Consider the following 15,127-nt stretch of genomic DNA (forward strand, 5'->3'; position numbering starts at 1 on the left):
ATGTGCCTTTCGTCCCCTGTCCAATTGTCTTTCCTTTCCATTTTATCATATATATTCTTTCCTTCCCACCTACTTCTCTTCCTCTTCACTTCCTATCTTTTATATATCACTTAATGTCTATTCCCTTTCATATGTATTGTATATTGGACAAAGAATAAATAAATAAAAATAAATAAATAAATCATAAGATTATATAATGTAGCTGTTTGCAACTATTTAAAAAGCTGTATTCTAGACTCATATGGCAGTGATGTTATCCTATGAAAAGAGGTAGCTGCTTTATATTTTTGTAGACACCTTCTGCAACAATTCTCACACTGCATGCTCATCTTTTACGGATTTAATTCGAAGTGTTGCATAGCAAATGTCATTCACCACTGCCCCACATCCCTTTTTTCAGCATGAAAGGGCATGATTTTTCATAGATTTAAAAGAAGAAGTCTAGGACAGACTTATTGTTTTAAAAATAACAATCCAATATTTAAAAAGGCCTCTTTTTAAAGATCTGAAATTTCTAGACCCACCTCTCTAATAAAATAATTGGTTGAATGACATGTTCCCTGTGGCCTTGGATGTTGAAAAATGCTGCTTCAAAAACAAAACTTTTTGTTTGTTTGTTTGTTTGTATTTCTAGGCCTCAATTCTAGGCCAAATCAATTGTTTGATCCTCCTCTACATTCTTGCTATGCAAGAAGAAACATAGAAGACTGACGGCAGAAAAAGACCTCATGGTCCATTCTAGTCTGCCCTTATACTATTTCCTGTATTTTATCTTACAATGGATATATGTTTATCACAGGCATGTTTAAATTCAGTTACTGTGGATTTATCTAACACGTCTGCTGGAAGTTTGTTCCAAGGATCTACTACTCTTTCAGTAAAATAATATTTTCTCACGTTGCTTTTGATCTTTCCCCCAACTAACTTCAGATTGTGTCCCCTTGTTCTTGTGTTCACTTTCCTCCTGAACCTTATTTAACCCTTTGACATATTTAAATGTTTCGATCATGTCCCCCCTTTTCCTTCTGTCCTCCAGATTATACAGATTGAGTTCATTAAGTCTTTCCTGATACGTTTTATGCTTAAGACCTTCCACCATTCTTGTAGGCCATCTTTGGACCCGTTCAGTTTTGTCAATATCTTTTTGTAGCTGAGGTCTCCAGAACTGAACACAGGATCTGACTTTCCAAATAGTCTCCATCAGATTCGGAGGTTTAAATCTGGCCTCTTTCACAAGAGGCAACTATAGACCGTCAGATACTGCAGTGGCACAATAGCTTATTCTCACTAGAACTGTGGACTAGAAAATGGTCCACACTCTGGTGGTTTAAGCCCTGCTCCATGATACAGGGTGAGCTCCCACTGCTGACTCCTCAGTTCCTTCTCACCCAGCAATTTGAAAGCATGCTGTATTGCAAGCAGATTAAAAAAATATAGTTGCATTTGTGTGTGTGTGAAACAGAAACAGATGCTGAACATGGCTGGATGCAAAACAACGCAACACGAGGCAGGATGGGAGGTGCGTCTGGAGGAGCCAGGAAGAGCCAGCAACCCGAGCGACGCTAGTCAGCTGAAACTAGTTAACTACCTGCAGTGCGCCAAGGCTAGGGACCCAAGTGCCGAAGTAGCAGTTTAGGCTGTCAGGACTGCATGGTGTCTAGCATTTGTATATTTCCCTGATATTGTATGCCATATGCTAAATAAATGAAGTAAGGGCCCACAGAGTTGGCCTTCTCCAGGTCCCTTCCACCAAATAATATCAGTTGGTGGGACCTCGGGGAAGAGCCTTCTCTGTGGTGGCTCCGACCCTTAGGAACCAACTGCCCCCAGAGATCCGTACTATCTCCACCCTACTGGACTTCCGGAAAGCCATTAAAACCTGGCTTTTCCGGCAGGCCTGGAATTAGGTTGATTGTAAGTATGTATGGTTTTTTTATGTTATTACTGTTTTATTGTATTGTTGGTTTTTATTATTAGATTTTAACTGTTTTTTTACTGTTGTTGTATTTATTCCTACTTTTAGCAGCTCAGAGTCCATTTTGGAATGAGCGACATATAAATTCAATCAATCAATCCATTCATTCATTTTCAAATTAATATTCCCTTTAGTCCTAGATGGTAGCAGCCCTTCAGTGCATTTCAGCAAGTCGTGCCTGAAGAACGTCTTCTCTGTAATACTTCTCTTCATATATTTGGTGCTTATGGCAGTAGCCATTTTTTTGGCCTATCAAACCATTGCTGACTTTAGGGAAAAACTCAAGCATCCAGTGATGTCCGTCACATTCAAGGAAGTGCAATCTTACGATGCTCCTGGTAAGACCAAAGGATGGATAGCATATTTTCTGGGGAATCAGATGGCATCTGCAGTTATCCTGGGAATTAAAACTTTGCCATTACTGCTATTCATCTTAACTGCTATTTAGTGGGTTTTTTAAATTAAATGTGACCGTGTTCTTGATAAAGCAATTCTTCTCAGTGGCTTAAATCTAAACCTGTGCAGTGCGTATGTTATCTTTATAAAGGTGAAATCTCTCGGAAGTAATTCTGGGAATTGTAGTTCTGCAAATTCTGTTGAATGCTTTGGAAATTCAGAAGTTTGGAGTGGAATACGTATCAATGAGCAGAGCAGTATTATGTATTATACTTTTGTATCCTATAGCAGAAATCGCTGGCAAGGTTCATGCAGTGTGTTAAACTATGGTTTTATTTAAGATTTCTTGAACAAGCCACAATAGCCTGGTTCACACAAAAACAGTGTTTTATAAATCACAATGACTCATTTTCCGCCCTCTTTTAAAGTCAAAGAGCCACTTTGGTAGAGTGGTTAAAAGCACTGGATTAGAAACCAGGAGATTGTGAGATCTATTCCAGCTTTAGGTTGAACCAGTCACTCTTTCTCAGCCTTAGAAAGGAAATGAGAGCTAGTCACTTCAAAAAATGTTGCTAAGAAAGCCACGTGGACTCGTTCCTGTAGTCACCAGAAGACAGGACTGACATGACGTAACAACAAGAAGTAAAACAAAACATAGATTACACTATGACTTATATTATTGTGTGAACCCAATTGAACGTTATTTCACCATCACAGCTTTTTATATTTTTTAGCAATAGGATGGACTTAATTATTTTTAAAAGGCCTCCAAAAATTCCTGGGAACACAGGAGCAATAAGGTGACATTTTTTGGTCAAACATGCTTAAATTTCCAGTATGTGTTAAAACTGAATTTTTGTTCAACCTGCCAGAAACTTTACATGTGGGTTTTGTTCATTAAGTGAAGCAGTGATTCCCACCCACAATGGGAATTTTGCAGAATTTTAATAGGGTGATGTTGGGGAACTTAGAGGCTGCAGAATGGGTTGGGGGGTCGTATACAATTGCTTTTCTCTTCCTTGGGTCAAGCAGGTTGTTTTATTTGGGGACAGGCAACATGCACCTTCCAGGATTAATGAAATCTAATCAATCATAGTCAAGACAGCCAGTGGTGAGGAACAATGAATAAGGTTCACCATCACTGATACAGCTAATAGTAGTCTTGTGTCTCTGTGGCTGGTCCTGTTAGTGTCAGATTTTGACTTCAGAATATGTTCTCAAGTGCACTCCTTTGTGTTGTGATTCAGCCTGAGGCTCCTCAGGGACCGGCTGCGTCTCTGCTGGATCCAGGCCTGGAGGAGGAGGACAGTGAACAGGAGGGGGAGGACCAGGCAGACGGGGGAGAGGAAAGTCAGGAAGAGGATGAGGGGGAGCAGCCTGAGAGCCCCGGGGGGGGGGGCTCTCCCCAGCCAGTAGCCTGGCCTCATTGGATGAGGAAGCACAGGCTATAATTGACATGAGACCGCGACGTGCAGCTCAGAGACGGGACCAATTAGAAAGGTATTGGCATCACTGAATTGGCAACAGCTGGGTTTAGGTGTGGTTCTCCTCAGCAGGGTTTAAAAGGCAGGCCAGCCCTTTCAGCCATGTGGAGCGTTATCAACTGGAAGTTCTGTGACCCTGCTTTGCTTCTCGGCGTCTCTGATCTTGGCTTGTGGCCTAGAAGACTGGAAGACTTGGGGGAGGCGTATGTTTGTTATCTCCAGCATTGTTTTTGACAGCAAGAATCCTGTTTTACTTCATGGCCTTCGTGAAACATCTTTGAAGTTTCAGCGTGTTCCTGTTTGTAAGGACATTTTCTGTTACCTGTGTTTGCTTTGAATTCTATAAACTGCCTTTGATTTTTACCAGTGTGTCTGGCTTCTCTTTTTGGGTTTGGGTTTGCTTCTGGAGGGACCTAGACAGAACACTTTGTTTCCTCGCTTATGTTTGACTGGTTCACATCTTCACTTATGGGACAAGTAATGGCCTTTTGAATTGCAGCTTCATATTGTTGTGCTATTCATTTATCTCCCTTTGTGACCATCAGTAGTTCTATAGCATATTGGACAGAGTCTTTCCTTTTGACATGCAGGTGGTTAATCTTTGGGACTTTCCTGACAAAACCTGTGCTGTGCTATTGAACTGAATGGTGCCTCTCAAATGTTTTGGCCGAGAGTGGATTTTATATTATGATCATCCACATTAGCTTAAAAATCATCCCACTTATCATATTACATTTTGTATTGGGGATAATGGCAATATTGTTTGCTTACATAGCTATGCATGGTCTTGGCATGGCATGTGGACTGGTTCCATTTCAAATGTAAAACTGTTTTTTCTAAAATAGGTATTGCCATCTACCCAGGCAAGGCTGAACTGCTGACCTGCAAGCATCACTTCTACCATTACATTCCACCTTTGGTCAACCCAGGCCAGCCAGGGAAAATTGATTGCATTACCCAGAGAATAAACTACACAGACCCGTTTACTAATGCAACCAAGGTAATAATGAAAGAGAATGTTAAATAAAGTCCACTGTGTGCATAGTGGAGATGTCTCAGTACAAAGCAGGAAATAGTACGATATTCATACTGCACTTTCCTATTCACATATAACTAGAAGCAAAGCAGGAGAAATCAAAGTGTTGGTTATGACCTATAAAGCCCTTCATGGCACTGGACCAGATTATCTCAGGAACCGCCTTCTGCCGCACGAATCCCAGCGGCCAGTTAGGTCCCACAGAGTGGGTCTTCTCCGGGTCCCGTCAACGAAACAATGCCACTTGGCGGGACCCAGAAGAGCCTTCTCTGTTGCGGCCCCGGCCCTCTGGAACCAACTCCCCCCAGAGATTAGAACTGCCCCTACCCTCCTTGCCTTTCGTAAGCTACTCAAAACCCACCTCTGCCACCAGGCATGGGGGAATTAAGACTTCTTTTCCCCCTAGGCTGATACAACTGTATGTATGGTATGTTTGTACGTATGCTGGTTTTATATATTAAGGGGTTTTAAGTTAGTTTTTAGTATTGGATTTTTACTGTACATTGTTCATGACTGTTGTTAGCCGCCCTGAGTTTTCGGAGAGGGGCGGCATATAAATCCAATAAATGAAATGAAATGAAAGGCATCTTTGAGGGCTTCTCTTACTGATCTTAGCACCCATATAGGTTCCTATCAATTTAAGCAATTGCTCAAAATGTCAGGTCCCAAATCAGTACTTTACATTGTTTTAGAAAGCAACATAGGCATAACCAGAATATCTCCGCGACTGCCTTCTGCCGCACAAATCCTAGCGACCAGTTAGGTCCCACGGAGTTGGCCTTTTCCGGGTCCCGTCGACTAAACAATGTTGTCTGGCGGGACCCAGGGGAAGAGCCTTCTCTGTGGTGGCCCCGACCCTCTGGAACCAGCTCCCCCCAGAGATTAGGATTGCCCCCACCCTCACCTTTTGTAAACTTCTTAAAACCCACCTCTGCCGTCAGGCATGGGGGAATTGAGACATCTCCCCCTGGCCTATATAATTTATGCATGGTATGTTTGTGTGTGTCTTGCTTTTTAAATAAGGGGTTTTTAGAGACTTTTTAATATTAGATTTGTGATACATTGTTTTTTATTATTGTTGTGAGCCGCCCCGAGTCTGCGGAGAGGGGTGGCATACAAATCAAATCAAATCAATCAATAAATAAAATGCCCCTGATGAAAAACAATTTGGAACATAATATTACGCTGCAGCATTAATACTGCTATATTACGCTGCAGCATTAATACTGCTATAGCAGTATTATGCTATACTAATTATAGCGATTTGAATAAATCTAAATAAACAAGTCTTTCCCTATAGGTCTGTTTGATGCACCTGTGCGAGACAGCACTTCCATCAAAATGACAGCAAAATTGTGACACAAATATGTCTGTATTTGAAGACATATGTTCAAAAGTTGTGGAACTTGTATCACAATGATACATTGCTGCTTTTGTCATTTGCCCTCTGGGCAAATAACTTTTACTAACCAGATGTCTCTCTTGCAGACACCTGGTCAGTAAATGTTTTAAAAGGACACACTTTGGAATTAAAACAGCTTCCAAAGGGAATAAAAACCTCAATCCCTTCTTGGCAGTCTTCAGTCTTAGCAATCTGTACTACAGTCCTTGTTACTTGCAGATAACCAGTGGCTGCAAGAAAATTGGCACTTACAGCAATAGAAATATTTGTATTAATGTGTCCATAGCACCTGCTGCTTCCCTGACTGTTGGCCACATCCTCCCTCAGCTATATGCTTAATATTTAAAATAAGCCTTGAACCATAAGATTCTCATGTGCAGAATCCATATTATTTTGTGTAGCTATTATATGTGCCATGGACATGGTTTAGAAACATTAATTTTGGTACAACAGGACTAGCTGGTGTGTCAATTTCACATTCATGTCTTCCATCTGTGAGCATATGTGAATCTATAATGCTGGCTTAATTTAAAGCTCATATTTTGCTATAGCAATGGAAGTGTAGTACTTTGGAAACTTAAATAATCATGACCAATCATTTCAAATCATCACCACCTTTTTCAAATGCTGTGCAAAGAATCAGTGATTGCTGTAAATGCAAGGAATGAATGAAGGCAGATTATGTTATAGGGACAACCACTCAGCTGAGAGAAGGGGCCTCCATGGCCTTCTCTTTTTCCTTCTAGAGTTTACTGACTATATGACAGATAGGAAGAATATATCTGAAATAATATTATGGGATAGGGAGGCAAAAGGACAAATCCCTATCTGCCAGTGTCATTTGTCTAAATTTAGATCTAACCTGTTGTAATGAATATAAACAATGGAGTATTTTTCTAGATGTTGGTAAGTGAACAGATTCTAGGGCCAGGACTATCTTAAACTGCCTTGATTTTTCCCATAATATTTACATCCATATAAAAGAAAAAAACCCTCATGCATCCATTTTTTTTCTCCTTGTGCTTGCGCTTGTAGAAACATGCTGTGATTGTGAAAGGTCCCCAAGATGTGAAGAAACGGGAATTGGTCTTCATGCAGTTTCATTTGAATGAGACTGATCAGGATTTCAGTGCAATAGATTATCTTCTTTTTTCTTCATTTCAGGATTTTCTCAACAGGTATGGCCCTCCTTAATTTTCAGTCACATTAGAAAGTAAAGGACTAGTATGATATAAAAATATTGGACAAATTTGTGACTGAAGACCTCTTTTTTTAGTAAGGTTCACTGAAGAGTATTATTTTTCAGATCTAATACCTAGCTCCTCAGTTACGTATGCAAAGTCAAATGTTTCCTGTTTTGTATCTTCCAAATCTGGAGTCTTTACAAACCTCATTAATATTTATATACATCTTGGGGGATTGGGGCACTCTGATTGGGGAAAGATACAATAGTCATTGATTGATCTTACTTGGTCAGTTAAGTGTGCAAATTCACAGCTGTTTTTTCTTCTGCAAGCTACTTTTGTGAGGGGGAATTGTTGGTAAATAATTGGGAATCTAAAGCTCTGTCCAGTGTATAGCAAATCATGTCTCAGGTCAACTTTATAATATTGTGATAGACGGAAGAAACATAAGTCACCTTGAAACCTAAATATAACAGTGATGAGGAAGGAAGAATACCAGGTCCTCAAATTAAAGAGTTTTACTTCCAGTCTGCTAGCATTTCCTGAAGTAAGCAGCAGTTCGGTAGATTAGGAATACAAAAAAAGAGCTAACATTTATTTAATGTGGTATGGGAAGAGAGTCGGAAGCAAGTTAGAGAAACAGTCCTATTTTTAAAATCACAAAATGGGACAGTGTTGAATTTGAATGTAGAATGATCCATAAGCAAGCTGAAATTTTTCAGAGGTGAAATGCAGTGAGTGTAACCCTGTTAGCTGTACAACTGACTTTTGGGTATCACTCTGTGAAAAGATAAAAGTTGCCTCAAACTTCTTCTAGTGGGCTTGTTTGAACATATTTCAAAAGTGTTCACATTCCAAAATTGACTTATAATCCATAAAACCAATATTTTTACATTTCATTTTAATATTTTTCTTCCTGGTGCATAATTTTAAATGAACTTTAATTTATCCCATTATTGCTGCTACCAGTTAAATTTGTCTCTAAATGTTATTTCAGGCAGGGTTGAAAACTAGAAAGGACCTGCATATCATCAGAGGACATATTTTTTCAGGCAGGCAACAAGTTCACATTCAGAAAGACAGCTTTATATATTTATAGCTGCATGCTTCCCACCCGATAACATTTCGCACTGACTGTGGCTTGGCAGCCATAAGAAAAGTTCAGGTTTGTGTGATAGTCTCATGGTTATGTTGCACTTTTCAAGGTGAGCTTGGAACTAATTTTGCTAGTGTATTTGGAAGACTGCAAAATTCTGTCAGAGATTTTTGATATATACATATGCATACAATCAACAAAAGGCATGTAGAACTTTACTTAAATGTTATGTAAACGTCTACTTCCATATTTTATTTACTCTACCTGAAATGCATGATAGTACAATGTAGTCTGCATTGAACTAGGTTGTTGTTTAAAATTTTAAAACCATGTTTGCCTGGATTTTTTTTTAAACGTATGAAACCATATTTTTCAGAGTATAAGAGATACTTCCCTCTCCTAAAAGAGGGTGAAAATTTGGGTGCGTCTTATACACTGAATGTAGCCCCATATTGGTTGCAAACATGTGAAAGACACTTTCATCTTGCAATGGATAGACAATGGCTAAAATGATGATGATGAATAAGTGTTAGCAGCTCTTCCCAGAATGGGTTCTTCCACAGGTTTCACCAGAATTCATATTGCCTTAGACTAAGGGGAATTTTAGGATCAAAATATTCGGATAGCCCTAGGAAAGATTTTGAGACATAACTAAAGTTTAAGTGATAAATAATGCAAAATTTCTGAATTTCTTTAAAACCTCACAGTAGGTGTTCTTGAGGCAAGACAGAATTCTCTTAGCTTCAGGCCCTCACCATAAAAGTGAGGTCAAACTGTGAAGATGAGAAAATGGTAACATGTATATTACAACACAAACACCAGCTTTTGTACTTGCATTCTAACATATATAAGCAGCCCTGTGGTTTGTGTTGCAATTCTTTTTTGTTATTTGCTGCTCCATTTCCCTAGAAGCCCATGGCTTTATTTTTCTATCTTCAGGCTGCAAATAATATTGACTGCTCTGTGTTGAGTGTTGCTGCAAGTAGCTGCTAAAATCTCATTCACTTAAAAAAACAATATACTGTAACTGAAATAAAGCTAAAACCGAAAAGCTTTACAACATGGGGATTTCTAATAACACAAACAGTAATAACAAATCTTTTTTAAAAATATCAGGTGACAATAGGCAATTTTAACAGGTTCTAAGAAAAGTATTATAAACCTGCTTGCAAACCTGAAATAAGAGACTGTGAAGGAAGATTATTTCAAAGCAACAATCTGTGAAGCCAGGAGCACCACACATTTTTCTTCTTCCTCAAAATAACAAAGCTTCATAGTTAACCATAATAATCTGTCTAAACATAACATTTCTTCCCATTACAGTCCAAACAAGTCGGAATTTATGAAGGTGTGTGAGAGCTCCTATTCCAGTTGGAAATTCTCTGGAGGTTTCCGAACTTGGGTTAAAATGTCTTTGGTGAAAACTAAAGAGGAAAATGGTTTTGTGGCAGTTGAATTCCGGCAGGAGGTAATGATAATAACTCATCAGGGTTTCTGACCACACAGATTTTATTGTTGTACAAATTAGCTGGGGTTCTGTTGTTGTTGGTTGTTGTATCAGCTTGAGTTTTGTGGAACAGTGAACCACTAAAGGTTGGAAAAGTACTCGCTTGTAGAATTTCTTTGCTATTTATAAGTATCAATCAGCAAAGCATTAAAGGTAGGGAAGTTTTCCCTAATCTCACCTTTAGAATCTTAAATCACAATTTTAACTTGTGATTCAGGGATTTGCTAAGGAATTTTTATGTCAGACACTAAAGTCTAGATGTCTCTTCAGATTCTGAATAACACAAATCAGCTAAACTGGTAACTTAATCTTCAGCACTGACATCAGGATGGTATCTTTCACAATGCAGGTTACCCACAACATATTTTCCCCACTCAAATGCACTAGCATCTTACTCCCCAGTATCTGCCCCTAAGGCAGGCCCTTCCCTTTGCTCAATGGTAAAGCTGGTCCTGACAGCTATTGGCCTCTAGTTTTTCTGAAACCTGAAGGCAATAAATAGCAAAGAAAAATGATTCGCCTTTAAGAAATGCATTAAATTCCTAATGCAATACCTTTCAGGAATTACCATAGATCTGTGAACTATTGGTCATTTAGACTTTTGCTCAATTTTTTCTGGCATTTCCCATCAGTTATCTGTAAAAGGGGGGAAAAAAACCTATTCTTTAAGGCATTGTACTGTATGTCCTTAGCTCTTACCTTTTGCTTTTTTGCTGGCTACATTCCACGCGTGAGCCATTTGGGGAATTTTCCAAATTTTACTTTATCTTTTAGAAGCCCAAGTTGATGCCTCATTCATACATAATGAATGTATGTATGATACCGTAATACCAAGATTATGTATGAATGCTTCATTCATACATAATCTTGGTAAGGTTCCTATTTTTCACCTCAACTTAGTCCCACAGCAGGCTGTCAATTTTATTATTTCTAAGGCATTTGGATTCTTGGGCTTTTTTAAAAAAAGTGTGTTTTGGTATTTTATATATGAATAATCACCTATTTTTTTATTTTGTCAGATTAGTGTGGTGAACTACATTGAACGAAGGACAAAAGCTGACATTGACCAGCTATTCTTTGTGGTGTTTGAATGGAAAGATCCTTTTATTCAGGAAGTTCAAGATGTGAGTAAACTTGGATTTATTGATTGATTGATTGATTGATTGGACTTACATGCCGCCCCTCTCCGTGGATTATTTTTCCATTGATGTAAAGTGCCAGCCTGCGTAAAAATTGGGAGCACGAATAGGACATCTGCTATTTTAAAGATGGTAGTCTTTGGCATACGGCCACAATTGAGCCAAAATTTTCTGCTGCTAAGTGAGACAGTCCTTGAACGAGTTTTGCCCCATTTTATGACCTTTCTTGCCAGAGTTGTTGAGTGAGTCACTGCAGTTGTTAAATTAATAACACAGTCATTAAATGAATATGGCTTCCCTGTTGACTTTGCTTGTCAGGTCACAAAAGATGATCATATGACCACAGGACACTGCAAATGTCATAAAGAACCATTGGCCAAGCATCTGAATCTTGATCATGTGGCCATGGGGATGCTGCAACAGTTGCAAGTGTGAAAAATGTGATAAATCCTCTTTTTTCAGTTTCACTGCAACTTTGAATGGTCACTAAATGAATGGTTGAAAGTCGAGCAGAGGTGGATTCCTCCCGGTTTGTACCACTTCTATAGAACTGATAGTAAACCGCTGGTGATGTCACGGAGCCAGTTCTGTCGGTGCCAGTTTATGGATGCTGCCATTGGGTTTTTTTGGGGGGGGAGGAATTTGCTGATTCTTCTGTGCATGCACAGAAGCTGAGTTTCCGGCACTGCGCTGGAGCCGCCATCTTGTTTTTAACTTTAAAAAAATACAAATTCTCCCATGTCTCTGGAAGGAGAGTCCATCATGGGTTTAGCTCGAGTCTTATTGGTAGGGACTGAGTTATAAATTAATATAATTATCATATTAATTAGGTACCGCCCCCTTGCTGCCCCTGTACCTCAGTTTTAAAAAACTCAGTCAAGGAAGGGACTCTTGAGTTTTTTACTCCTGAGGGAGTAGTCTTAGAAAATGTTGATTTAATGAAGTATTATTGTAATAAATGTATATGAATGTACTTATCTCTGGGGTGGCAGAGGGTCAAAATATCCCAGTCTTGCTGGGGAGAGGCAGGTATGGCGGAAGCCATGGAGCTAGCCGTTCCAGGGGAAGGAGGAATCGCTGCTTAGTAGCGATCCCTTCTTCAGGCTCCATGAGCTTAACTCAAAGCACTGGTGATGAGTGTAATTCTGGCCCTGGGCTCAAGTTGTTGCTACTCAATGCCAGGTCGGTGGTAAATAAAGCTCTCCTCATCCGGGATCTGATCCTGGATGAGGAGGCCGACCTGGCTTGTGTGACCGAAACCTGGCTGGGCCCGGAGGGAGGAGTTCCTCTCTCTGAAATTTGCCCAGCTGGGTTTCGGGTATGGCACCAACCTCGACCCCAGGGAAGGGGGGGAGGAGTGGCTATTGTAGCCAGGGAGAGTCTTGGCCTGCGTAGGCTCATTGCTCCAGAGGTTGCGGGTTGCGAGTCCCTCCTGGTGAAGTTGGACTTAGGGGTTCAGGTGGGCTTGTTACTCACGTACCTGCCTCCCAGCTGCGTGTCAACAGCCCTGCCTGTGCTGCTCGAGGAGGTGGCCGGGCTGGCGGTGGAGTTCCCCGGACTTATCGTCCTGGGGGACTTCAATCTGCCGTCGCTCAGCGGTTCCTCTGGACTGGCACAGGAGTTCATGGCCACCATGACAGCCATGGACCTGACTCAAGTAGTTCAGGGTCCGACTCACGAGGGTGGGCACGCACCCGATATGATATTCCTCTCTGAGCAACTGAGTAATGATCTGAGATTAAGGGGCTTAGAAGTGCTGCCTTTGTCGTGGTCAGATCATTTCCTACTGCGGCTTAACTTCCTGGCTCCAATCCTTCCCCGCAGGGAGGCGGAACCAATTAGGAGGTTCCGCCCCAGACGCCTGATGGATCCAGAAGGCTTTCAGATGGCGCTTGGGGTTATTCCAGATACACTTGTCCACAGTTCGGCAGAGTCTCTTGCTGAGGCCTGGAACAAGGCTGCAGGGGAGGCTCTTGACCGGATTGCGCCGTTGCGACCTCTCCGCGGCACTAGACCCCGTAGAGCTCCATGGTTCAACGAGGAGCTCCGGGTGTTGAAGCGCCAGAAGAGACGTCTGGAGAAGCGATGGAGGAAGAGTAAGTCCGAATCCGATCGAACACTTGTAAGAGCTCATATTAAGACTTACAAAGTGGCGCTCAAGGCGGCAAGATGCGCGTATCATGCCGCCTTGATTGCATCAGCGGAATCCCGCCCGGCCGCTCTGTTTAGGGTAACCCGCTCCCTTCTTAATCAGAGGGGAGTTGGGGAGCCCTTGCAGAGTAGTGCCGAGGATTTTAACACGTTTTTCGCTGATAAAATCGCTCGGATCCGGGCCGACCTCGACTCCAATTGTGAAACAGAGTCGACTGACAATGAGTCAGTCGAGGTGACTGGGGCTAAACGTCTTTGTCCATCTGTCTGGGGGGAGTTTGACTTGGTGACACCTGATGAAGTGGACAAGGCCATTGGAGCTGTGAGTTCCGCCACCTGTTTACTGGATCCGTGTCCCTCTTGGCTGGTTTCGGCCAGTCGAGGGGTGACACGGAGCTGGGTCCAGGAGATTGTCAACGCCTCCTTGGGGAGGGGGTCCTTTCCGCCACTTTATAAGGAGGCGGTTGTGCGCCCCCTCCTCAGGAAGCCTTCCCTGGACCCAGCCGTGCTTAATAACTACCGTCCAGTCTCCAACCTTCCCTTCATGGGGAAGGTTGTCGAGAAGGTGGTGGCACTTCAACTCCAGCGGTCCTTGGATGAAGCCGATTATCTAGGTCCTCAGCAGTCTGGATTCAGGCCCGGCTACAGCACGGAAACTGCTTTGGTCGCGTTGATGGATGATCTCTGGCGGGCCCGGGACAGGGGCTTGTCCTCTGTCCTGGTGCTCCTTGACCTCTCAGCGGCTTTCGATACCATCGACCATGGTATCCTTCTGCGCCGGCTGGAGGGGTTGGGAGTGGGAGGCACTGTTCTTCAGTGGTTCTCCTCCTACCTCTCCGGTCGGTCGCAGTCGGTGTTAGTGGGGGGTCAGAGGTCGACCCCGAGGTTTCTCCCTTGTGGGGTGCCTCAGGGGTCGGTCCTCTCCCCCCTGCTATTTAATATCTACATGAAACCGCTGGGTGAGATCATCCAAGGGCATGGGGTGAGGTATCATCAATATGCCGATGATACCCAGTTGTACATCTCCACCCCATGTCCAGTCAACGAAGCAGTGGAAGTGATGTGCCGGTGCCTGGAGGCTGTTGGGGCCTGGATGGGTGTCAACAAACTCAAACTCAACCCAGACAAGACGGAGTGGCTGTGGGTCTTGCCTCCCAAGGACAATTCTATCTGTCCGTCCATTACCCTGGGGGGGGAATTACTGACCCCCTCAGAGAGGGTCCGCAACTTGGGCGTCCTCCTCGATCCACAGCTCACATTAGAAAAACACCTTTCAGCTGTGGCGAGGGGGGCGTTTGCCCAGGTTCGCCTGGTGCGCCAGTTGCGGCCCTATTTGGACCGGGAGTCATTGCTCACAGTCACTCATGCCCTCATCACCTCGAGGCTCGACTACTGTAACGCTCTCTACATGGGGCTACCTTTGAAAAGTGTTCGGAAACTTCAGACCGTGCAGAATGCAGCTGCGAGAGCAATTATGGGCTTCTCCAAGTATGCCCATATCACTCCAACACTCCGCAGTCTGCATTGGCTGCCGATCAGTTTCCGGTCACAATTCAAAGTGTTGGTTATGACCTATAAAGCCCTTCATGGCACCGGACCAGAATATCTTCGGGACCGCCTCCTGCCGCACGAATCCCAGCGACCGGTTAGGTCCCACAGAGTTGGCCTTCTCCGGGTCCCGTCGACTAAACAATGTCGTCTGGCGGGACCCAGGGGAAGAGCCTTCTCTGTGGGGGCCCCGACCCTCTGGAACCAGC

The 15,127-nt window shown here is 42.5% G+C and overlaps 1 protein-coding gene across 3 annotated transcripts in view; it reads left to right on the forward strand.

Annotated features, from left to right (window-relative positions):
* Nucleotides 1-15,127, forward strand: part of PACC1 (proton activated chloride channel 1) — a 34,543-nt gene that overhangs the window by 11,699 nt on the left and 7,717 nt on the right. For all 3 annotated transcript variants that reach the window (XM_070734457.1, XM_070734455.1, XM_070734456.1), the window contains exons 3-7: nt 2,110-2,313; nt 4,701-4,855; nt 7,329-7,471; nt 9,897-10,041; nt 11,100-11,204. In XM_070734457.1, the coding sequence (XP_070590558.1) occupies nt 2,110-2,313; nt 4,701-4,855; nt 7,329-7,471; nt 9,897-10,041; nt 11,100-11,204 (752 nt within the window). The remainder of the gene's footprint in view (nt 1-2,109; nt 2,314-4,700; nt 4,856-7,328; nt 7,472-9,896; nt 10,042-11,099; nt 11,205-15,127) is intronic.

This window comes from Erythrolamprus reginae, chromosome 1, assembly GCF_031021105.1.
Source record: "Erythrolamprus reginae isolate rEryReg1 chromosome 1, rEryReg1.hap1, whole genome shotgun sequence".
In the NCBI taxonomy this organism is placed as follows: domain Eukaryota; kingdom Metazoa; phylum Chordata; class Lepidosauria; order Squamata; family Dipsadidae; genus Erythrolamprus; species Erythrolamprus reginae.